The sequence below is a fragment of the Oncorhynchus kisutch genome, linkage group LG6, assembly GCF_002021735.2.
Source record: "Oncorhynchus kisutch isolate 150728-3 linkage group LG6, Okis_V2, whole genome shotgun sequence".
Taxonomy (NCBI): Eukaryota; Metazoa; Chordata; class Actinopteri; order Salmoniformes; family Salmonidae; genus Oncorhynchus; species Oncorhynchus kisutch.
The window spans coordinates 63,563,419-63,588,491 of NC_034179.2; the positions used below are offsets into that span (position 1 = coordinate 63,563,419).

The 25,073-nt window shown below is 41.5% G+C and overlaps 2 protein-coding genes across 11 annotated transcripts in view; one reads left to right on the forward strand and one right to left on the reverse strand.

The window, feature by feature from the left end:
- Positions 1-449: 449 nt before the first annotated feature.
- On the forward strand, positions 450-22,527 carry lpar2a (lysophosphatidic acid receptor 2a). 5 transcript variants are annotated; one of them, XM_020486262.2, is made up of 9 exons: positions 1,314-1,436; positions 12,588-12,693; positions 12,839-12,913; positions 13,067-13,145; positions 13,424-13,541; positions 13,713-13,864; positions 15,565-15,743; positions 16,060-16,322; positions 20,507-22,527. In XM_020486262.2, the coding sequence occupies exons 3-9, from the start codon at positions 12,844-12,846 to the stop codon at positions 20,579-20,581; spliced, it is 936 nt and encodes a 311-aa protein (XP_020341851.1). In that variant the 5' UTR covers positions 1,314-1,436; positions 12,588-12,693; positions 12,839-12,843; the 3' UTR covers positions 20,582-22,527. The 5 variants fall into 5 exon arrangements, with proteins under 5 accessions (XP_020341847.1, XP_031683018.1, XP_020341849.1 ...); XM_020486258.2 differs by lacking the exon at positions 1,314-1,436 and adding an exon at positions 450-606 and having other exon boundaries at positions 12,839-13,145; XM_031827158.1 differs by having other exon boundaries at positions 1,235-1,355; positions 12,839-13,145.
- Positions 21,514-25,073, reverse strand: part of pbx4 (pre-B-cell leukemia transcription factor 4) — a 49,740-nt gene continuing 46,180 nt past the window's right edge. For all 6 annotated transcript variants that reach the window (XM_020486252.2, XM_031827156.1, XM_031827155.1 and 3 more), the window contains one exon: positions 21,514-24,946. Coding sequence is in view for 3 of the 6 variants with exons in the window: in XM_031827156.1 (XP_031683016.1) it covers positions 24,854-24,946 (93 nt within the window). In the remaining 3 variants the exon portion in view is untranslated. The remainder of the gene's footprint in view (positions 24,947-25,073) is intronic.

Genomic DNA, 25,073 nt, shown 5'->3' on the forward strand with positions numbered 1-25,073 from the left:
AAAATATATATATAATTGTTAAAAATGAGGAAGAAACTATTTAAAACGCCCACCCTTGGCTGGAAATTCATCACTCGTTCATCCCGCGATGATTGTGTATTCAGCCACCAGTGGTTTGTGGGTGCTTTATATGCGCTACATTCAATTATGAGTGCATGTCTACTTATATTAAATATATTATTATTAATATATGCCTACTGTATGAAAGCTAGCAAATTAATTAGCTAACTAACGTTAGCCTGCCGAGTTGGAACTTCTGAAGGAACATTTTTTATTTCTACAATTTCCAAAAGTGAACCAAACAAAACATATTTACGTAGTAGTACAATTTTTAACTTATTTGCGTTCGTTTTTACTTATACTTCTACGTTGACTTCTCCAATTATGTTGTTTAAGTTTTCGCGGACTTTTCTTAGCGGATGTACAATCGTCGCAAATTGAATTATGGGGAGTTTCAGGCCCGGGAGTGAACATAATAGTACACTCGCAAAGCCGAATAAAAACGAAGGCTGAGGGGCTTACGTTGCAAACCTCCCTTGCTTGGCTAATCATTTGGACCACCCACCAAGATGGCGACGGGGATTCCCCCAAGGGCATAAGGAGAGGGTAAGTGAACGAGGGTGTGTCTTAAGTGATTTGACCGTAACCCAAGGAAATCTACTCACGTTCGCATATTGCCAATACATGGACCGATTATTTCCGGGTTGCATCCGGTATTTATGGATCAACATCACATAACCACTAGCACTCAGTGCGCACAGCGAGCAGCGACAACGTCATCACATTATCCTAACACATGCCAGACTTTGGATGAATATAACATGTCAAAGGTGCAATATGCAGAAATTGCTCTGCCATTTCCTGCTTGCAAAAATTCCAATAGTTTGTCTAATTTCAGTTTATGTGATAAAACATGCAGTTTATAGTATCATTGTACCATCTAAACTGCTGAGAAATATATTTTCAATAACCAACATTTATTGTATTGGTTTTTGAAGCTGGTGTACAAAATCGAAAGTAAAAAATGCAAAAATGAAACCCAGGGAAGCATAGAAATAGCGCACATAGAACAGATCTAGCGCTTTTTAGACTTGCTTTCAACGTGTGACAGATCTTTACATTTCGATGTAAATTTGGTCAGGCCTCCAAAACTTACATATACATAAACTTAGACATCTTTACTAACTTTGGCTGTAGGTGGTGTCTTATTGGTTATTTGACTTGTTTATGTGGCCGTGTATGGAATTTGTCTTTCTGGGCCGGGCGTCAGTTCGTCTGCAGTACCGAAGCAAAACAGTAGGAGCAGTCAAAACCGTGCTTTTAGACCGGAACCCTGGCCCCTGAGGGTAAAAAAGGTACATTTACCTGTTGGAAGTGTTCAACATATAAATTGCATTTCGGGTTATATTGGAGGGAAACGTTGTTCTAAAACAGCGGTAAGCAACCGAATGTTTATTATTATAAGCCTACGCATGATTATTCTTGGGCGTATAATGTGGGGTTCGGTATTTCAATTACAAACTCAGGTCCAGCGTTGATCAAATTGTGTGTAGTCAGGTATGACAATCACAGTAGCCTACTTCCAGTCCCTGTATTTATTCTGAAAAAGTCTGCACTTGTTTTGTCTTAAGAGTTATAAGAGTTAAAACTAAGCTGAAACTTCTTAATTGACCTAGGCGTCATTCCGTAAACCTTTCCGATTTTCTTCTAGTTCTACCGTACCCCCAGTCCTTGTTTTACTGTAACCGTACCTTGTGCCTTTGTTTACACCTGATTTTTACAGAGGGAATAAAACAATGTCACGTAGTAGACCTTTTTATGTTTGTTCAAGAAAATTTAAAGTTTAACTATAAGGTTTGGTGTCTTGGTCTTGCACAATGTTCTAAGTTTAACTTGAAAAACTGGATATCTGTCAAATTGTTATTTTGCAACAGTGCACTGCGCGATCAGATAGTTATCTGTTTATTCACGCAAAGTATTAGAATACAGTTCAGCAACCTGGTGTCAGAGCATTTCGTATTATTCTGTACGTAAATCCGCATTTAGTATTGGTTATACGTCATATGGTATGAATTAATTTGTGGATGCCCATCACCCATTTCGTATGATTATTTACAAATTACATTTGTATTATATGTTATGAATTTGTTAACATACAATATGTTACGAATTTGCAAAACGTATATGTTTTCTAGCTAGGTGGCTAGCTCGCTATCATTATCTAGGCTGGGGATTAGGGTTATGGTTAAGTTTAGGAGTTAGGGTAAAGGTAAGAGTTAGCTAAAATGGTTAAGGTTAGGGGAAGTGTTAGCTAACATGCTAAGTAGTTCCAAAGTAGCTAAAAAGTAGTAGAAAAGTTGTCTGTGATGAGATTTGAACTCGCAACCTTTGGGTTACTAGACATTCGCATTCTACCCATCCACCCTGACCAACTCCCCCCCCCCCCTTTAGTTTTTGACTTAAGGAACCATCTGTCTTATGTAACCATAGCAAATGTAAAATCTTACTAAAAGGAGTGTCGGATTTCGTTCCAGAATAATACAAAATGTTTTGAGACCAGGTTGAGTTCACACTCAACCTGCACTCTGCTGGTTTACACATTCCTTTTTTGTGGCAGAAACTGTCCCATAATAGGCCTAAGGGGGTAGAATCAGTGGAGGCAACTACTGTCAGTAAGCCTATATCACATCTGGCACAAGGTGTCTAGTATAGGGCTCCCGAGTGGCACAGTGGTTTAAGGCTCTGCATTTCAGTGCAAGAGGCATCACTGCAGTCCTTGGTTCGAATCCAGGCTGTATCACATCCGGCCGTGATTGGTAGTCCCATAGGGCGGTGTACAATTAGCCCAGAATTGGGAGCTGTAGGCTGTCATTGGAAATAATAATTTGTGCTTAACTGACTTGCCTAGTTAAATAAAAAAATAGAAAACAGTAGTGCCTAGTTCTGTACAGGGGGTTTCAGTGGTCAGCTTCGCCCACAGCTCTGTGTGAACTGCAATTCCAATGCTGTGTTTTAACGTTTTTTCGAAATATATGGCCCTTATCTTTCATATCAGCAAGAAAGAGTCTTTCAAAGAAAAAAGATGCCTGTAGCAGATTTGCACAGATCCATACCATGTGTGTGGTAATTTCCATGTAAATGTTTATAGGAGCATATCAAATTGGGTGTTAAATTAAAGCTATGAGTCTTTAAAAAAAAAATATTAAGGCATGTAATACATTTTTCAACCATTATTACATTCAAAAAATGTGGAATAAGCAAAGGCTTTGATTTATTGTCAGATGAAAAAGGGGTTTAGAAAATATCTACCAGAAAAAAAGTCTTAAAGTATTAGAAATAGCCCTGCCAAGTCATCAACACTTACATTTAGTTCATGATATTTTTTCTGCCTTCTGTAAGTTTAAGAAACTTTGCCTTGTGTCTTGAAATTCCGTTACAAAAAACCCACATATCTTTAAGATATTCCTCATGAGGGAGAATAATGAACGTTTACAGAAGTAACAAGTAAAGGTAGACCTATCAATTAGTTCGTGTTTTTACGGATATTCATTTTGATTAGGAATTATTACCAAATTGGATTTGCAAAAAATCTTTAACGGAAGTTCTGCAATTTAATGCAGCAGCTACATGCAGCAGCTACTCTTTCTGGGGTCCACATAAACATACAAATGCATGACAAAGTACAGAACAGTTATAAACGAGAACAACATAAGATATTACATGAAATTCTATATTTAAATTAAGAGTTATAAATTGGATAGACACCAAGCGACAACAAAAATACAATTTACACACTATTCCAATATACATATACATATTCCTATGTACAGTATAGTTAAATTAGAACTTTAAAAAGAGGATAGGCATTGTGATACAATGTTTTCTTTAATCTGTTTTCTAAAGCGAAACTTGCTTTTTGCCTGACTAACCTCTGGTGGCAGAGCATTACATAACTGAGTGATGCATGAATTCTGTTTTTGTTTTGGGTACGGTGAAGAAACCCATAGTGGCGTGTCTGGTGGGGTATGTACAGTACCAGTCAAAAGTTTGGACGCACTTCCAATTCAAGGTTTTTTCTTTCTTTTTTTTACATTGTAGAATAATAGTGAAGACACAAACCATGAAATTTTATTTTTTTATTTTACCTTTATTTAACTAGGCAAGCCAGTTAAGAACAAATTCTTATTTTCAATGACAGTCTAGGAACAATTGGTTAACTGCCTGGTCAGGGCCAGAACAACAGATTTGTACCTTGTCAGCTCGGGGGTTTGAACTTGCAACCTTCCAGTTACTAGTCCAACGCTCTAGCCACTAGGCTACCCTAACACATGTAGTAACCAAAACAGTTAAACAAATCAACATATATTTTATATTCTTCAAAGTAGCTACGCTTTTGCCTTGATGACAGCTTTGCACACTCTTGGCATTCTCTCAACTAGCTTCACCTGGAATGCTTTTCCAACAGTCTTGAAAGAGTTCCCACATATGCTGAGCACTTGTTGGCTGCTTTTCCTTCACGCTGTGGTCCAAACCATCTCAATTGCGTTGAGGCCAGGTCATCTGATGCAGCACTCCATCACTCGCTTTCTTGATCAAATAGCCCTTACACAGCCTAGATGTTTGTTGGGTCATTGTCCTGTTGAAAAACAAGTGATAAGCCCAAACCAGATGGGATGGTGAATCGCTGCAGAATGCTGTGGTAGCCATGCTGGTTAAGTGTGCCTTGAATTCTAAATACGTCACAGACCGTGTTACCAGCAAAGCACCATCACACCTCCTCCTCCATGCTTCACGGTGGAAACCACACATGCTTAGGTCATCCGTTCACCTACTCTGTGTCTCACAAAGACACAGCGGTTGGAACCAGAAATCTCAAATTTGGACTCATCAGACCAAAGGACAGATTTACACCAGTCTAATGTCCATTGCTCGTGTTTCTTGGCCCAAACAAGTCTCTTCTTATTATTTGTATCCTTTAATAGTGGTTTCTTTGCAGCAATTTGAGGCCTGATTCACATAGTCTCCTCTGAACAGTTGATGTTGAGATGCGTCTGTTACTTTATTTGGGCTGCAATTTATGAGGCTGGTAACTCTAATGAACTTATCCTCTGTAGCATAGGTAACTCTGGGTCTTCCTTTCCTGTGGCGGCCCTCATGAGAGCCAGTTTCATCATAGCGCTTGATGGTTTATGCGACTGCACTTGAAGAAACTTTCAAAGCTCTTGACATTTTCTGGATTGACTTACATTCATGTATTAAAGTAATGATGGACTGTTACTCTTTGCTTATTTGAGCTGTTCTTGCCATAATATGGACTTAGTCTTTTACCAAATAGGGCTATTTGTCACAACACAACTGATTGGCTCAAACGTATTAAGGAAGGAAATTCCACAAATTAACTTTTAACAAGGCACACCTGTTAATTGAAATGCATTCCAGGTGACTACCTCATGAAGCTGGTTGGGAGAATGCCAAAAGTGTGCAAAGCTGTCATCAAGGCAAAGGGTGGCTACTTTGAAGAATCTCAAATATAAAATATGTTTTGATTTGTTTAACACTTTTTTTTGGTTACTACATGATTCCATATGTGTTCTTTCATAGATTTGATGTCTTCACTATTATTCTACAATGTAGAAAATAGTACAAATAAAGACAAATCTTTGAGTAGGTGTACTTTTGACTGGTACTGTGTGTCTGTTTTGAAGTGTATGCAAATAGATTATTCAAGTCTTTTGGCATTTTCAACATGTTTCTTAAAAAGACTAGAAGAGAAGTAGTACATTTCTCCTCAAACCTCAACCATGAAAGACTCATGCATGTTGTTGATGTTAGTTCTTTGTTGAAAGCTTGGCCCCAGTGATGTACTGGGCCGTACGCACTACCCTCTGTAGCGCCTTACGGTCAGGACGCTCTCGATGGTGCAGCTGTGTAACTTTTTGAGGATCTGGGGACCCAGAATATTTTCAGTCTCCTGAGGTGGAAAATGTTTTGTTCTTCACGACTGTCTTGGTGTGTTTGGACCATGATAGTTCGCTGGTGATGTGGACACCAAGGAACTTGAAGCTCTCAACCTGCTCCACTACATCCCCGTTGATGTTAATGGGGGCCTGTTCGGCCCGCCTGTTCCTGTAGTCCACGATCAGCTCCTTTGTCTTGATCACGTTGAGGCAGAGGTTGTTGTCCTGGCACCACACTGCCAGTTCTCTGCCCTCCCTATAGGCTGTCTCATCATTATCGGTGACACTGTTGTGTCGTCAGCAAACTTAATGGTGTTGGGGTCGTTTGGCCATGCAGTCGTGGGTGAACAGGGAGTACAGGAGGAGACTAAGTACACAATCCTGAGGGGCCCCAGTGTTGAAAATCAGCGTGGCAGATGTGTTGTTGCCTACCCTTACCACCTGGGGGTGGCCGTCAGTAAGTTCAGGATCCAGTTGCAGAGGAAGGTGTTTAATAGCTTTAGCTTAGGGATGAGCTTCGTGGGCACTATGGTGTTGAACGCTGGGCAGTAGTCAATGAACAGCATTCTCACGGGTGTTCCTTTTATCCAGGTGGCGAAGGGCTGTGTGGAGTGTGATTGCATCATCTGTGGATCTGTTGGGGTGGTATGCGAATTGGAGTGGGTCTAGGGTATTGTTGGGGTAGGTTCCTTGTCAATCATTGGCTTATTGGTGAAATCAGCAGTCAGACAATATCATCTTTAAGTAAATCAATCAAACCTTTATTAATGCAATTGCAGACAGAAGTGACAATGGAAACACACCACGTATGTTTCACAGTAAGTTCTACACCCCACCTAAAAGCACAGCTGATTTTATACATTTCATCACTCCCTAGTGGTATGATCACCTATGTCAATGTATGTATACAGCAATATGCTGACGTTACCTTATAAGGTAACCTAGTACAGTAGTTTTTCTGAATTCATTAGCATTGTCCACTGTCACACAAGATCAAAATGTCAATACCAGACAGTGGTTACTTCTCTTTATCAAGTTTCGGTCTGACTCCGACCTAGCCTCCAAGCACACTCTTGCAACAGCTAGGGCTTAACTACAAAGACTAATATATACAGTTGAAGTCGGAAGTTTACATACACCGTAGCCACATTTCTTTCACAATTCCTGACATTTAATCCCAGTAGAAATTCCCTGTTTTAGGTCAGTTAGGATCACCACTTTATTTTAAGAATGTGAAATGTCAGAATAATATAGTGAGAATGATTTATTTCAGATTTTATTTCTTTCATCACATTCCCAGTGGGTCAGAAGTTTACATACACTCGATTAGTATTTGGTAGCATTGCCTTTAAATTGTTTAACTTGGGTCAAGCCTTCCACAAGCTTCCCACAATAAATTGGGTGAATGTTGGCCCATTCCTCCTGACAGAGCTGGTGTAACTGAGTCAGGTTTATAGGCCTCCTTGCTCGCACACACTTTTTCAGTTCTGGCCACAAATGTTCTATAGGATTGAGGTCAGGGCTTTGTGATGGCCACTCCAATACCTTGACATTGTTGTCCGTAAGCCATTTTTCCACAACTTTGGAAGTATGCTTGGGGTCATTGTTTATTTGGAAGACCCATTTGCAACCAAGCTTTAACTTTAACTGATGTCTTTAGATGTTGCTTCAATTTATCCACATAATTTTTATTCTCATGATGACATCTATTTTGTGAAGTACACCAGTCCCTCCTACAGCAAAGTACCCCCACAACATGATATTGCCACCCCCATGCGTCACGGTTGGGATGGTGTTCTTCGGCTTAAAGGCCTCACCCCTTTTTCCTCCAAACATAGCGATGGTAATTATGGCCAAACAGTTCTATTTTAGTTTCATCAGACCAGAGGACATTTCTCCAAAAAGTATGATCTTTGTCCTCATGTGAAGTTGCAAACCGTAGTCTGGCTGTTTTATGGCGGTTTTCGAGGAGTGGCTTCTTCCTTGCTGAGCGGCCTTTCAGGTTATGTCAATATAGTACTCATTTTACTGTGGATATAGATACTTTTGTACCTGTTTCCTCCAGCATCTTCACAAGGTCCTTTGCTGTTGTTCTGTGATTGAGTTGCACTTTTCGCACCAAAGTACGTTCATCTCTAGGAGACAGAACGTGTCTCCGTCCTGAGCGGTATGATGACTACGTGGTCCCATGGTGTTTATACTTGCATACTATTGTTTGTACAGATGAACGTGGTACCTTCAGGTGTTTGGAAATTGCTCCCAAGGATGAACCAGACTTGTGGAGGCCTCCAATATTTTTCTGAGGTCTTGGTTGATTTCTTTCGATTTTCCCATGATGTCAAGCAAAGAGGTACTGAGTTTGATGGCAGGCCTTTAAATACCTCCACAGGTACACCTCCAATTGACTCAAATTATGTCAATTAGCCCATCAGAAGCTTCTAAAGCCATGACATAATTTTATGGAATTTTCCAAGCTGTTTAAAGGCACAGTCAACTTAGTGTATGTAAACTTCTGACCCACTGGAATTGTGATACATTGAGTTTGTCTTGCTTATAAGTGAAATAAGTTGTCTGTAAAGTTGGAAAAATTACATGTCATGCACAAAGTAGATGTCCTAACCAACTTGCCAAAACTATAGCTTGTTAAGAAGAAATGTGTGGAGTGGTTGAAAAACGAATTTTAATGACTCCAACCTAAGTGTATGTAAACTTCAACTGTAGATGGCTTGTGCAACGTATAGTGGCAGAGTTTTTAGACACATAGCAACAGTATTATAAGGCCTGTAGCAAAACATATGAATCTTAAGGACCCCTAATCAATAATGGTGAGAGTTTTTGGGACCCTAACCCCTTTGGTATCCAGGAGGATGCTGTTGATGTGCGCCATGACCAGCCTTTCAAAGCACTTCATTGCTACCGACATGAGTGCTACGGGGCGGTAATCATTTAGGCAGGTTACCTTCACTTCCTTGGCCACAGGGACTATGGTGGTCTCCTGGAACTTTGAACAAATTCCTTGATTTTCCCAACATCCCAGCCAGGATTTCTGTAAGACCAGGGCATTTATTGAAGGTTCCTGGAATTTTGCAACCCTAGGTATTACAGACTCAGTCAGGGAGAGTTTGAAAATGTCGGATTAGACACTTGCCAGTTGGTCCACGCATGCTTTGTGTACATGTCCTTGTAATACATCTGTCCCCCTGGCTTTGTGAATGTTGACCTGTTTTTAAATGTCTTGCTCACATCGGCTACCGAGAGCGTTATCACACAGTGATCCAGAACAGCTGGTGCTCTCGTGCATGCTTCAGTGTTGCTTGCCTCGAAGCGATCATTAAAGGCATTTAGCTTGTCTGGTAGGCTCGCGTCACTGGGCAGCACACGTCTGGGTATCCCTTTGTTGTCCGTAATAGTTTTCAAGCCCTGCCACATCCGACAAGCCGGTGTAGTATGATTCAATCTTAATCCTGTATTGACGCTTTGCTTGTTTGATGGTTCGTCTGAGGGCATAGCGGGATTTCTTTTAAGTGTCTGGATTAGGGTCCCGCTCCTTGAAAGCGGCAGCTCTAGCCTTTAGCTCAATGCGGATGTTGTCTATAATCCATGGCTTCTGGTTGGGATATGTACCTACGGTCACTGTGGGGACGACATCGTCCATGCAGTTTTTGATGAAGCCGATGACTGAGGTGGTATACTCCTCAATGCCATTGAATGAATCCCGGAACATATTCCAGTCTGTGCTAGCAAAACAGTCCTGCAGTGTAGCAGCCGCGTCATCTGACCACTTCCATATTGAGCGAGTCACGGGTACTTCCTGCTTTAGTTTTTGCTTGTAAGCAGGAATCAGGAGGATAGAATTATGGTCAGATTTGCCAAATGAAGGGCGGGGGTGAGCTTTGTATGCATCTCTGTGTGTGGATTAAAGTTGTTCTCAATTTTTTTTCCCTCTGTTTGCACATTCTGGTAAATATTTGGTAAATTAAGTTTGCCTGCATGAATGTCCCCGGCCACTAGGAGCGCCGTTTCTGGATGAGCATTTTCTTGTTTGCTTATGGCCTTGTACAGCTGGTTGAGTGCTGTCTTTGTGCCAGCATCGGTCTGTGGTGGTAAATAGACGGCTACGAACAATATAGATAGTGTGGTCTACAGCTTATCATAAGGTACTCTGCCTCAGGCGAGCAATACCTCGATACTTCTTTAATATTAAACATTGTGCACCGGCTGTTATTGACAAAAAGACACACACCCCCACCTTTCATCTTACGAGACATAGCTTCTCTGTTCTGCTGGTGCATGGAAAATCCCGCCAGGTCTATATTATCCGTGTAGTCGTTCAGCCACGACTCGGTGAAACATAAGATATTACAATTCTTAATGTCCTGATGGTAGGATAATCGTAATCGTAGGTCATCAATTTTATTTTCCAATGACTGCATGTTAGCAAGTAGAACGGAAAGCAGTGGGCATTTACTCGCTCGCCTATGGATTCTCAAAAGGCAGCCCGATCTGCCTCCTCTTTTCCTCTGTCTTTTTTTCACACAAATGACGGGGATTTGGGCCTGTTCCCGGTAGAGCAGAATATCCTTCTTGTCGGACTCGTTAATGAAAAAAAGCTTCTTCCAGTTCGTGTTGAGTAATCTCTTATTGACAAAAAGACACACACCCCTTATCTCTTATGACCGAAGTTATTTTCGGTCATAAGAGAGGGCAGCAGCAGCAACATTATGTACAAACAACGGAAGAAAAAAATGAACAAAATAGCACAATTGGTCAGGAGCATGTAAAACTTCAGACATCCTCTTCGGCGTCATCTTAAAGGCAAGGCGAGCTAATTTATTTTGAGCCAGCCGTAGGTTTGCTTGGTCTTTCTTTGCTGTAGAGTACAGTAAAGAGAAGTATAGTACAGTCCTGTACTGAACAGTAGAGTAGGATAATGGAGTTCAGTGCAAAGTAGAGCACACTAGAGTTGAGTAAACAATGTACTGAACTCTACTGTACTATATTCTACTATACTGTTCTGTGCTATACTGTACTTTGCTGTCCAAACTTCTGAAACATAGACATCTATGATTGGTTCAGATTTGCTCCGGTTAGGGCCAACCAAATTTGGTCTTGTTTAATGGCGAAGCTCATAAAAAAATAATATCCAATGTGTAGAATAATATGCGAAGGATGATTACATATTTCTACCTTTTATACATACACTCAGTATTTGGTAGCATTGCCTTTAAATTGTTTAACTTGGGTCAAATGTTTCTGGTAGTCTTCCACAAGCTTCCCACAATAAGTTGGGTGAATTTTGGCCCATTCATCTTGACAGAGCTGGTGTAACTGAGTCAGGTTTGTAGGCCTCCTTGCTCAAACACGCTTTTTCAGTTCTGCCCACATATTTTCTATAGGATTGAGGTCAGGGCTTTGTGATGGCCACTCCAATACCTTGACTTTGTTGTCCTTAAGCCATTTTGCCGCAACTTTGGAAGTATGCTTGGGGTCATTGTCCATTTGGAAGACCCATTTGCGACCAATCTTCATCTTCCTGACTGATGTCTTTAGATGTTGCTTCAATATATCCACATAACTTTCCTACCTCATGATGCCATCTATTTTGTGTAGTGCACCAGTCCCTCTTGCAGCAAAGCACCCCCACAACATAATGCTGCCAACCCCGTGCTTCACGGTTGGGATGTTGTGCTTCACGGTTGGGATGGTGTACTTCAGCTTGCAAGCATCCCCCTTTTTCGTCCAAACATAACAATGGTCATTATGGCCAAACAGTTCTATTTTAGTTTCATCAGACCAGAAGACATTTCTCCAAAAAGTACGATCTTTGTCCCCATGAGCAGTTGCAAACTGTAGTCTGACTTTTTTATGGCGGTTTTGGAGCAGTGGCTTCTTCCTTGCTGAGCGGCCTTTCAAGTAATATAGGACTAGTTTTACTGTGGATACAGATACTTTTGTACCTGTTTCCTCCAGCATCTTCACAAGTCCTTTGCTGTTGTTCTGGGATTGATTTGCACTTTTCGCACCAAAGTACGTTCATCCGTAGGAGACAGATTGATTGTACATATGAAAGTGGTACCTTCAGGCATTTGGAAATTGCTCCCAAGGATGAACCAGACTTGTGGAGGTCTATAATTTTTTCCCATGATGTCAAGCAAAGAGGCACTGAGTTTGAAGGTAGGCCTTGAAATACACCCACAGGTACACCTCCAATTGACTCAAATGACGTCAACTAGCCTATCAGAAGCTTCTAAAGCCATGGCATCATTTTCTGGAAATGTCCAAGTTGTTTAAAGGCACAGTCAATTTAATGTATGTAAACTTCTGACCCACTGGATTGTGGTACAGTGAATTACAAGTGAAATAATCTGTCTGTAAAGAATTTTTGGAAAAAGGACTTGTCATACACAAAATAGATGTCCTAACCAACTTGCCAAAACTATAGTTTGTTAACAAGAAATTTGTGGAGTGGTTGAAAAACAAGTTTTAATGACTCCAACCTAAGTGTATGTAAACTTCCGACTTCAACTGTATGTCCATGTGGGAAGACTAACTCTAAAATAACCCTATAAAGGGTTATAAAGACTAACCCTATGTGTAGTAATATAGCCTTTTATTTTATTGTTATGAAAGATAGGTTTCCAAGACCGTACCGCAAGCGATCCATGTTAACGTTTAGAGCAAGCATCGGGGCTCTCAACAAAAGTCACCTGGATACCTTCATCAAAAGGTGCTCAAGGTAGTTAGCATCTATGAATGGGCAAAGTAATGCCATACAGAGAAGACCTTCATTTGACTTTACTTATTCCTGTCAACTCCTAGCGGAGCCAAGGGCCTCACACCTACTTTTACCGAATTCCATTCCATTCTGTCTCTGTCTCCAGCCGCCATGGAGAGCAGTGGCAGGGGAAACGCGTGCGACTACAGCCACAACGTCACCTTCTTCTACGATTACGTAGGTAAGGAGATCAGCAGAGACTGGGGTGTCAGGGACTGTGTGGTCGTGGTCCTGGGCCTGACCATCTGCCTCATTATGATCCTGTCCAATATAATGGTGATGGCGGCCATCTTGATCAACCGACGCTTCCACTTCCCCATCTACTTCCTGCTAGCCAACATGGCCGCTGCGGACCTGTTCGCCGGCTTGGCCTACACCAACCTCGTGCTCAACACAGGACCCTGGACCATCAGGTAGGACGGACAGTAGTCTAGAGAGGCCGGGTCGGTGACCGGAGGGTCACTGGTTCGAATCAGTATCCTAGATACCTGCCGTTGTGCCCTTCAGCAAATTTAACCCTCAACTGCTCTACGGGCACTACACTGTGGCTGACCGTGACTTCCGACTTCTCAGTAGGTGTTTGTAATGTATGTGTGTGTGTGTGTGTGTCTCGAGTGGGTTTGGATAAAAGACATACTAATCTCAGTGTCTCTGTGACAGTTGACGACAGAGGAATCTTCTTCTTCTTCAGGCTGTCCAAGCAGCAATGGTTCATTAGGAATGCTCTGGTGGACATGAGCCTGACGGCGTCTGTGGCCAACCTGCTGGCTGTGGCGGTGGAGCGTCACCAGACCATAATTACCATGCAGGTAAAAAAAAGACTAACTACTCTAACAGACTCTGTTCTTTTCGTATCTTATGTGTTTGTACTTGTTTTTATCATTCTACTCTATTATTATTTATTTTTTTAATCATGTACATTGATTTGCGGCCTCTGTATGTGCTGTGTTATACGTTTGATTTTTATTATGATGATGCAGCTGCACAGCAAGATGACCAAACGGCGGGTGGTGCTGCTGATCGTGTGTATCTGGGCAGTGTCTATCATCATGGGGCTGGTCCCTTCCATGGGGTGGAACTGTGAGTGCCAGCTTAGCGACTGCTCCATCATCGCCCCGCTCTACAGCCGCAGGTAACCAGCTAGGTCTAGGATCAGGTCCCCCTTGTCCTATATAATGTTATTTAAAGGTCAAAGCTGATCCTATATCAGCAGTCCTACTCTGAGATTACTTTGCAGACAGAGTTCAGTGCGTCAAATCGGAGGGCATGCTGTCTGGTCCTCTGGCAGTCTCTATGGGGGTGCCACAGGGTTCAATTCTCGGGCCGACTCTTTTCTCTGTGTATATCAATGATGTTGCTCTTGCTGCGGGCGATTCCCTGATCCACCTCTACGCAGACGACACCATTCTATATACCTTCGGCCCGTCTTTGGACACTGTGCTATCTAACCTCCAAACAAGCTTCAATGCCATACAACACTCCTTCCGTGGCCTCCAACTGCTCTTAAACGCTAGTAAAACCAAATGCATGCTTTTCAACCGGTCGCTGCCTGCACCCGCATGCCCGACTAGCATCACCACCCTGGATGGTTCCGACCTAGAATATGTGGACGTCTATAAGTACCTAGGTGTCTGGCTAGACTGCAAACTCTCCTTCCAGACTCATATCAAACATCTCCAATCGAAAATCAAATCAAGAGTCGGCTTTCTATTCCGCAACAAAGCATCCTTCACTCACGCCGCCAAGCTTACCCTAGTAAAACTGACTATCCTACCGATCCTCGACTTCGGCGATGTCATCTACAAAATGGCTTCCAACACTCTACTCAGCAAACTGGATGCAGTCTATCACAGTGCCATCCGTTTCGTCACTAAAGCACCTTATACCACCCACCACTGCGACTTGTATGCTCTAGTCGGCTGGCCCTCGCTACATATTCGTCGCCAGACCCACTGGCTCCAGGTCATCTACAAGTCCATGCTAGGTAAAGCTCCGCCTTATCTCAGCTCACTGGTCACGATGGCAACACCCATCCGTAGCACGCGCTCCAGCAGGTGTATCTCACTGATCATCCCTAAAGCCAACACCTCATTTGGCCGCCTTTCGTTCCAGTACTCTGCTGCCTGTGACTGGAACGAATTGCAAAAATCGCTGAAGTTGGAGACTTTTATCTCCCTCACCAACTTCAAACATCAGCTATCTGAGCAGCTAACCGATCGCTGCAGCTGTACATAGTCTATTGGTATATAGCCCACCCTTTCTCACCTACCTCATCCCCATACTGTTTTTATTTATTTACTTTTCTGCTCTTTTGCACACCAATATCTCTATCTGTACATGACCATCTGATCATTCATCACTCCAGTGTTATTCTGCAAAATTGTAATTATTTGCCTCCTCATGCCTTTTGCACACATTGTATATAGACTCCCCCTTTGGTTTCTACTGTGTTATTGACTTGTTAATTGTTTACTCCATGTGTAACTCTTTGTTGTCTGCTCACACTGCTATGCTTTATCTTGGCCAGGTCGCAGTTGCAAATGAGAACTTGTTCTCAACTAGCCTACCTGGTTAAATAAAGGTGAAATAAAAAATAAAATAAAAGATGCTTGATACGTACGACCCCTGGTCGAGAGTGTGCTGGCAAATGGACTTGAGGTTTGTTGGCGTCCCAAGTATCCTAGATGCCATCTCCTGCCGTTGTGCCCTAGCCTAGATCTGCTCCAAGGGTGCTTCTGCAGTGTGGCTGGCTGACCTCGGCTTTCAATGTGTGTGTGTGTGTGTCTCAGGATGTTGGGTTTAAAGCAAAGGACAAAGTCTTTTCTTCTCCAGGTATATGATCTTCTGGGCGTCTCTCAACCTGCTCACCTTTTCTGTCATGGTGGCTGTGTACGCACGCATCTATGTCTACGTGAGACGTAAGGGTAAACGGATGTCTCAGCACAGCTCCCACCATCTGAGGCACAACGAGACTGTCTTTAACCTCATGAAGACTATCTCTATTGTACTGGGTGAGTGGGATCTGGAACTGGCCTGGAACGTACACTTCCAAGAGGATGTGATGCTATTGAAACTAATACTGTTCAACAATCGTGCCATTTTATTTGACTGTTTCTATTCTCAAATCATTTCGATTCACATCCCTACTTACAACTTACTCATTGCTAAAAGGTACCTAACCTTTTTTCCAGATCAATGCAACTCTCTAAAACATACATACTATTGTAAGGTTATGGGGAACATAATTGTTTGTTTTAATTGACAAGTGAATGGCATGGGTATGGCATATCCTCATGTTTTCCTCCTTGGCTTCCCTTCACTCCCTAGGTGTGTTTGTCATCTGTTGGACACCGGGCCTGATGACTCTGTTGCTAGATGGGATCATGGGTAAAGACAGCCATGCCTTGACCTATGAGAAGTACTGTCTGATCCTGGCTGAGTGTAACTCCCTGGTTAACCCTATTATCTACTCCTTCCGGGACGAGGAGATGAGAAGGACCTTTAAGTATATCCTGTGCTGCCTGTGTAGGAGGAGCTCTGACCACCAGGGGGAGCAGTCCCCTGTGGAGTTCAACACACTGCAACCAGAGGTAGGTTACCACAGAAAGATTACGGGTCAGCTCTTTCAACAAAAACAATCCTGTGATTCCTGGCATCCTATCTCCTTACCTCCTTCTCAACTGTATTGAAGGACTAGGTCCAAGGTCCCTCTCTTTGGGCCTTCTTGTCTAATGGGTTATGAGAACGAGGCGAGAGGGTGCAAAGAATCAAGTAAAGATTGAGATAGATCCCCATTACGATGCTATAGGCTTTTTATACGGTGTGTGGGTTCTAATCATGCTTTTTGTTGTTCTCCAACATCTAAAAATATGCTTTTTACTTCACAACGATTTACCATTCTGGCTCACATGACACATTTCCTCTTTAGTTTCTGTCCTTCGGTGTGTTTCACCTAGATTTTAATTTCTTACAATAATTCAGAAGCTGGTACTGGCAAGGGGTGACCAATAATCTTTTTCTTTACCCCAAACGGCTCTGGCTTGAACTTTTGACTGACTGACACATATTCCAACTACTTATTCCAATGGATTATTTGATGGGAATATCTGTTTAGTTGGTGGATGTGGTGCTATGCTTGTAACTGCTCTCTCTGCTTGGTGTTCTTCTGCAACTTTTTTTTCCACAATCAAAATTTGAATACCTTTCCTTTTCCTGAGGGAGAACAAACTTTAGACCGAGAGACGACACATACAGCAAAACCATTGTGTCATATTTTCTCAAGAATGCGTTGGTTTGGATTTTTTAAGGGGCTCCGTTGTGACAAAATAGATTTTGTCTGCCATCATTACATGTTTTCTGAAAGAGAACACAAATTTGAGAGCTTTGTATTCCAAATGTATTTAAATGGTGACTCTAATTTCCTGCCTTATCTCGTGCCTCATTTCACCTTCGCTTCTCCCTTTAGACTTTAACCTAACACTTGTGACTGTCACAGCGTGCCGCTATCTTTGTGAACAATTACTATTTATGATATTGAGCAATATTGTGTGTCTGCCTCTACGCAGAGATACAGTGCCTTCAGAAAGTATCAACAATAAAAAAATATGTACAGGATATATCCATATAAATTATTCATAGCCCTTGACTTATTTCAAGTTTTGTTGTGTTAGTGTAACAGTATAACTTTTGTCCGTCCCATCGCTCGAACCAGGGACCCTCTGCACACACAGACAACTGACACCCACGAAGCATCGTTACCCACCGCTCCACAAAAGCCACGGCCCTTGCAGAGCAAGGGGAACCACTACTTTAAGGTCTCCGAGCAAGTAACGGCACCGATTTTAAATGCTAACTAACTAGCCATTTCACATCGGTTACATTAGTCTGGATTCAAAATGTATTAAATGTTTTTTTTCCTGACCCATCTACACAATACCCCAATACCCCAATACCACAATACCACAATACCACAATACCCCAATACCACAATACATTGACAGTGAAAACATTTTTTGTAGAAATTTTAGCAAATGTATTAAATTAAATACATATTCAATTTAAATACAGTACCAGTCAAAAGTTTGGACACACCTACCCAGTCCAGAGTGTTTCATTTTTACTATTTTCTACATTGTAGAATAATAGTGAATACATCAAAACTATGAAATAACACATATGGAATCATGTAGTAACCAAAAAAGTATTAAATAAATCATAATCTATTTTATATTTGAAGAATCTCAAAGTAGCCACCCTTAGCCTTGACTTGAATCCCATTAAATCTGTGTAAAGACATAAAAATTGCTGTTCACCGTCGCTCCACATCAACACTGAAGAAAAATATAAATGCAACATGTAAAGCTGAAATGAAAGATCCCAGAAATGTTCTATACTCACAAAAAGCTTTTCTCGAGGATGTTTTTCACACATTTAGTTTACATCCCTGTTAGTGAGCATTTCTTCTTTTCGGCAAGATAATTCATCCACCTGACAGGTGTGGCATACCAATAAGCTGTTTAAACAGCATGGTCATTACAGAGGTGCACCTTGTGCTGGGGACAATGAAAGGCCACTCTAAAATGTGCACTTGTCACACCACACAATGCCACAGATGTCTAACGTTTTGAGGGAGCTTGCAATTGGCATGATGGCGGCAGGAATGTCCACCAGATCTGTTGCCAGATAATTGTTCATTTATCTACCATAAGCCGCCTCCATTTTAGAGAATTTGGCAGTACGTTCAACCGGCCTCATAACCACAGACCCCCATGTATGGCGTGTGGTTTGCTGATGTCAAAGCTATGAAAAGAGTTACATTGGTGGCGTGATATAGAGGCATAAACTACGGACAACAAACACAATCGTATTTTATCGATGGCAATTTAAATGCACAGAGATACCGTGACGAGATCCTGTCATGCCATTCATCTGCCATCATCAGCATGATAATGCACAGCCCCATGTCACAAGGATCTGTACACAATTCCTGGAATCTGAAAATATCCCAGTTCTTCCATGGCCTGCATACTCAGACATGTCACCCATTGAGCACGTATGGGATGTTCTGGATCGACGTGTACGACAGCATGTTCCAGTTCCCGCCCAATATCCAGCAACTTCACACAGGCAGTGAAGAGAAGTGGGACAACATTCCACAGGCCACAATCAACAACCTGATCAACTCTATGCGTAGGACATGTCACGCTGCGTGAGGCAAATGGTGGTCACACCAGATACGGACTAGTTTTCTGACTCACGGCCTCTACTTTTTTGTTTGTTGCATATCTGTATTTCCTGTAATGTGAAATCCATAGATTAGGGCCTAATGAATTTGATGGATTTCCTTATATGACCTGTAACTCAGTAAAATCTTTGAAATTGTTGCCTCTATATTTCTGTTCAGTAACTTAAGAGCTGGAGAAAATCCCTAAATCCAGATGTGCCGAAGCTGATAGACATACCCAAGTCAACAGGGGCAAGGTAGCCTAGTGGTTAGAGCATTGGACAAGTTCGAATCCCCGAGCTGACAAGGTACAAATCTGTCGTTCTGCCCCTGAACAGGCAGTTGACCCACTGTTCCTACGCCATCATTGAAAATAAGAATTTGTTCTTAACTGACTTGCCTAGTAAAATAAAGGTTAAAAAAATAAAATAACTCAAAGCTGGTTGGTTCTACAAAGTTTTGACTTGGGGGTGTGAATACTTATGTAAATGTGATTTCACTTTCAATACATTTGCTACAATTTCAAAAAAATTAAGAGCACGTAAATGGAACGGGATTCCCTTTTTTTTATGCATATTCTGATTTTTAACTTAAGCATTAGAATAGTGTGCTATTCGATAAGCCATATTCTGACCTTCACTTCATTCCACCACCTTTACTTGTGAGGGAACTATGAATGAAGGGGAAAAAGCATCTTATTTTTTTTCAGATAGAAATAACACCATTCATGCACTAATTTATAACTTGATAAGAGCTAGGTAAATGAGTATTCAGTTTTGGATAAGAGAATTTTAAATATACTTGTTTTAGATATTTTACCTTATTGCTGGAGATGTGAAATACTGTGCCATTATGCAGCATTTAAATGGCCTTTTTTGCTTTCCTATTTCTATCATAAGTGTTAACCACTAGCCATAGGCCTAATAACACATTCAACCGCCAATTTACTGTTATTTCCCTTCACGTGGTCTAGCCTATATTATCATTCCGTTTAATTACATTGGTCGATTTCAAAATACTGATACTCTCAATTGGTGCAGAAACATAAAGGATAGGGGGATACCTAGTCAGTTGAACAACAATGCGTCTCCCGCATTTAACCCAACCCTTCTGAATCAGAGGTGCGTTGGGCTGCCTTAATTAGACACAATTCTAACTAGAATAGTACACCATATTCAAATGGATTATTGAATAAACTCACTGAGAAATATTGGCTCGCAAGTGGAAGGGTTTTTAGCGGTTGAATTATTTATTCAGCGCGCGGAAGGGAACCACACCTGCAAAGGCACCTTTCATAAGGTAAGTCTGAATACCAACTACTGAGAAGTGAAAAGGAAAGGCGTGCGTAAGAAAGGCCTAATTTCCTAAGTCAGAATCGGGCCCTTCTTCATTGTGGGTGTGTGTACTGCAGATTTGGTGAAACAAGATTGAATTCAGGCTGTAACAATGTGGAGTAAGTCAATGGGTATGAATACTTTCTGAACGCAGAGTTTACTATACAATTGATATTGTTCAACAGTAAAGACGATATTGTGTGTCTGCTCCCCACAGGTAGATAATGGTTGTGAAGTAAAATCAGAGAAAGCCAACTTTACTGCCCTCCAGCTGATAAAGACAGAGTGGTGACAAGCCTCTTCACCCTGACAGCTGGATTCAATCATATTGACACCATGGACATTAAGATCTACAGCCACTCGTGAATTTAGGCCTCTATTCAATCTGTCGCTGAAGCGTTACAAATTGCAAGGTGATTTCCGATTGACATATGCAGCGTTTACTGTGAATGAGTCTCTGCTAATGCGGGAACCTTGCGTTTAAATTTAAATCACTGTTACGCTGAACTTCCGTGATACAGATTGAATAAAGCTGTTAGTGGGGTTAAAACAGGAGGACAATGGACAAGCACTGGACAATATGGTTATTATAACGCCATACTCTCGTGTACATTTTGGGATGCTTGTTTGTACAGTATGTTTTGTTTATCTAGATGCGTTACACTAATACTGAGATATTCAGAAACAGACAAACTGTCTAGGGAAAGACTACCTCCATGTGCCACAGTTCAATTGTGTGATACATAACGAGCCATGTGATGCTTTAAAAATACCAGCATGGGGATATAGGGAAGCCTGGAATTTAAGCTTAAAATCACCCTTTCACTATTTACTAAAAATGAAACTGCGTGACATTCGATCATGCATACATTTTGCGTACGGGTGGTCCTGTGAATCGAACCCACAACCCTGGCATTGCAAGCTCCGTGCTCTATCTACTTTACCAACATAGCTACAGAGGCGGGTTGCAATTATGAAAAACTGAGTTTAAATGTATTTGGCTAAGGTTTATGTAAACTTCAACTGTGTAAAACCATCAAAGGGTGTCATTATTTTTGTTTAAAATGTCACAAGAGCATAGATAATGACTAATCATAAAAATAAAAACCAACCCCAAATAATGAAAAGCACAATTATTTTATTCATTTTTTTCTTCTAATAAGGAACACTACAACTTGTCATTCTTTTTACTCGTTCTAGAACAATTCTAAAGTTGAGGTATAAAATAAGTTCGTACAGACTCGCAGGTCTTGAAACAGTGGGGTTTTATATACAAGAGACAGAGGTAGAGACGAGAGGGGGTATTTAAAATACAAGGGGACAAAGAAGAGGGAGCAATATACAAAGATACTAACAAAACAAAGTGACACATTAAAAGGGTTTAATGTATCGTGTGATTTGGTGCTGTGGAATTCTACGGTCGCAGATAGAATATTCTGTGGTAGAATCCTACAGTAGGTGACTCACTATTGGCTCAACCTGTATAGGAATAGCTCCATTTTTACGTTTAACTGTATCGTTAGTATAAAAAAGTGGGAGAAAACAAAATATAAAAAATTAAATAGGGTCAATCCAGACAAAATGGCCGAAGTTAAATGGATAAGGGATTTCTAAAAATGTGAGAGAAAGAGACTTTGTTCCCCAGTTGAGGTAAGGGCTGATTAAATGCATTCACGGTATATGCTAGCAAGATGGCCAACAATGGCGCTGGCATTAATTCAGCGGTTACTGCTAAAATGCGGTTTCACAGAAGTTCCAATTGGAATTCACACAGTACTAAACAAAACTACAATACCCATAACCCAAATGAACAAAAAGACCAAGTTAAAATAATGCAATAATCACTCAAAAAATAATAATTAACTTGACCCCAACCTCAGGAGAACATTAAAGACCAAACAATCAGGCAACTCACCCAAAAATAAAGCAGAGGGTTTATAAAAAGAGAAACGAACATTCCACAATCTGTACAGTGACATCCATTTACGACTGGTAGAAAAAGACAAGACTAATTTGGTGTAGTAGTGGTAAGATATAATAAGCTATATGAAATGTTTATAATAACAGTAAACAAGGACACTAATTTGGGTAATACAATAGAGTTCTCTGTAACGATGTACGTATATCTGTTTAATATATAGTTTGTCCTTTTATCAAAATGCCCGGTACTCTTAACAGTTGATGTATGATTGTAAATAACAATTTTAAGCTGAATAAAAATAAAAGGAAATGAAATCAGAGAAACTGAAGACTACCTTGTTTATCGTAATAAAACCAGTGGTACCTTTTTGGTAACAGTTAACAGAGTAAAGCCCTTGCTGATTGGCCAAATCATAGAGCTAAACCAATAGGATCCATTTTTACCAGCAGATTCTGAGATGGAGTAAAGGGAGAAAACAACATGCCTTCCCATGGAACAAGTGCTCTCTACGGCAACGATGCTCTGTCGTCTCCACAGCAACAATACAATCAATTCTTTAGCACTGGTGTGACAGACAAACAGCCCCCCCATATAACCTCAAACTTAAACGACATGAGGCCAGACAACACCATAAAAAGACAAGTACAAATACAATTCCCTCTACCCCAAAACTGAAAACCTTATATTCACCAACTTTTGTGTGTGAAATATAATCATCTTGATAACTGGTATTTTTGGTACGATGCAAAGTTGTAGTGTGGCCTGTGAGCAAGACAGATTATTATGAGTAGATGAGAGTTTAAGCCCTGTCTGGACCAGGGACTTCCACCCGAGTCCTGTTCAGTAGGGCACAACGTAGCAAAACGGTTTGCAACCAAAAACACGCATTCCTATTGGATAAGTTCAGGTAGTAGCATCTACCCGTATCACTCGGTTTTAAAATGTTTTCGCCCTACTGAACAATACCCTGCTAGTGGGGAGGCCACAGTTGTTAAATATACCAAAGACTAACTGATTTAGTAAAAAAAATGTAAAGGCTGAATGTACTCCATAACCTCTGACTTCACGCACTTCGGTGCACGCCCCCAGGAAAGTTCGGATCCAGAGACCATTTGGTGGAGTATAAACCCAGGGTCCTATTCATTAGTGTACACCGAAAGTGAAACGTTTTGTACCGTAGCAAAAAATGTTTAGCAATGGCAAAAAAAAAAAAAAAGTTTTATTGTTGGACAAATTCAGGTAAGTCCCTCCGCTTCAGCCAGTTCCGTTCCTAATGAATACAGCAAGGCTGGGCTGTGTTCATTAAGCCATCCCGATTGAAACGTCTAAGAAACTCTGTACATACAGCATAACGCATTACTCCTTTTTGGTCTGTGTCTTTGAGAAAACAAAAGTGAAGAAGCTAAATAACTTGAATATTTAAACGAGAGCCATCACTGAACACCTAAAAAGCCTACATGCATTGGAAGACGGTCACAAATATTTTCATGTCACATTTTGTCCCCCCAATGAAATAGCCATCTCTCTGCCCCAAAACATATTTCATTCCACCCATTTCACCATCCCAACACCACATTTAAGTTCTATAAACAAACTGTTTATTTGGTGGCTGGTGCATTTCTTTGTGAAACAACATTAGAAAGAAAAAGGCTACAATCAACTAAAAGTAGTTGACAGAGGAAAGTAAACGCCTACAAAAGAGTCTATAGCTTTTGATGACTAACCGAAGGGGGACGCAATAGAAACGACCTCTGGAGGACTAAAGAGGATCGCTCATTTCCCCACTCCATATTCAGTCCTGCCCTCAGGCCAACTGTATGCTCAACTCCCCAGTACTACTGTCACCAGGTAGACGGCACCTGTAAAAAGGTGCAAAAGTTTGTGCTTGACAGATCTGTGTCCACGTTCCATAACGAGGGGTTGTAAAAGTGGGTGGTGTGTGCATGTCTGACCTATAAAGCACTCGCTCAATACTAAAAGATGGGAGAAACAACAGCGGTGTCTTTGTGTTACCAGTTGGTTCTCAGAGGAACAGAAGGGGGGTGAAAACTATCAGGTTGGGGGAAGGAGGAGAGAGGACATCACTTTGGTACAAGCAAGGTGAGCAGAGCTCGTCTTGTGATCCGTATCGCCAGAGAGTGTGTGTGTGACCACTATCACACGCGTCAACACCAGAACCTCACAAGGGATAGGTAATGGACAGGCTGTGAACACTGTGTGGAGTTGACATGAGCATTTACACAGGTAATGTACAGACAGTGATCATCACCTGCCCTACACAGCCAGGTTCGGTTAGTAGTTCCCCAAAGGTCAAAGGTCCTGGAGGCAGCGAGGGGTTATGATGTCATGATCAGGCACCAGTCAGTCTCCTCATTCAATATGAAGACAAAAACGAGCCTCCAGAATTTCTCTAGTGTGGAAGGTAAATGTCTTCTGTTCACTTGTCCATCTTAACAGTCCACAGAAGTGTGTGTTTGAGAGTGTGTGTGTGTATACACAGCGCCTGGCATGGGTTGCCCAGTCCGGACCGGTAGTGGAGAGGTAGGCAGGAAGGAGGATTGGGGGGGGGGGGGGGGGGGTGTAAGTGGGTAGTCCGAGCATATCCCAAAAGAAAGGTCTCTGGGGTGGAGGAAGAGGGGTGTCTCAGTTGGAGGTGTCAGAGTGGACACTGCCAGGGGGGGCTGGTGGAGAAGTGACACAGGAGGGGTGGGTGTTGTCCTGCCAGCTGTTGCTAGTCTAGAAGGCAAGAACCAGGAGAGAAAAATAAAAGATGTCAATTTGGGCAGCTAGTTTTGTTAAGACTTTTTAATATAGGCATGTTGTGACCCTGGTAAAATCCACGTGTGAAATGCTCTTAAATACC

Coding starts and splice junctions, on each gene's coding strand:
- lpar2a (XM_020486258.2), top strand. CDS start 12,844: ATGGAGAGCAGTGGCAGGGGAAACGCGTGCGACTACAGCCACAACGTC. Junction 13,542..13,712: donor AGACCATAATTACCATGCAG/GTAAAAAAAAGA, acceptor ATGATGATGCAG/CTGCACAGCAAGATGACCAA. Junction 15,744..16,059: donor GACTATCTCTATTGTACTGG/GTGAGTGGGATC, acceptor TTCACTCCCTAG/GTGTGTTTGTCATCTGTTGG.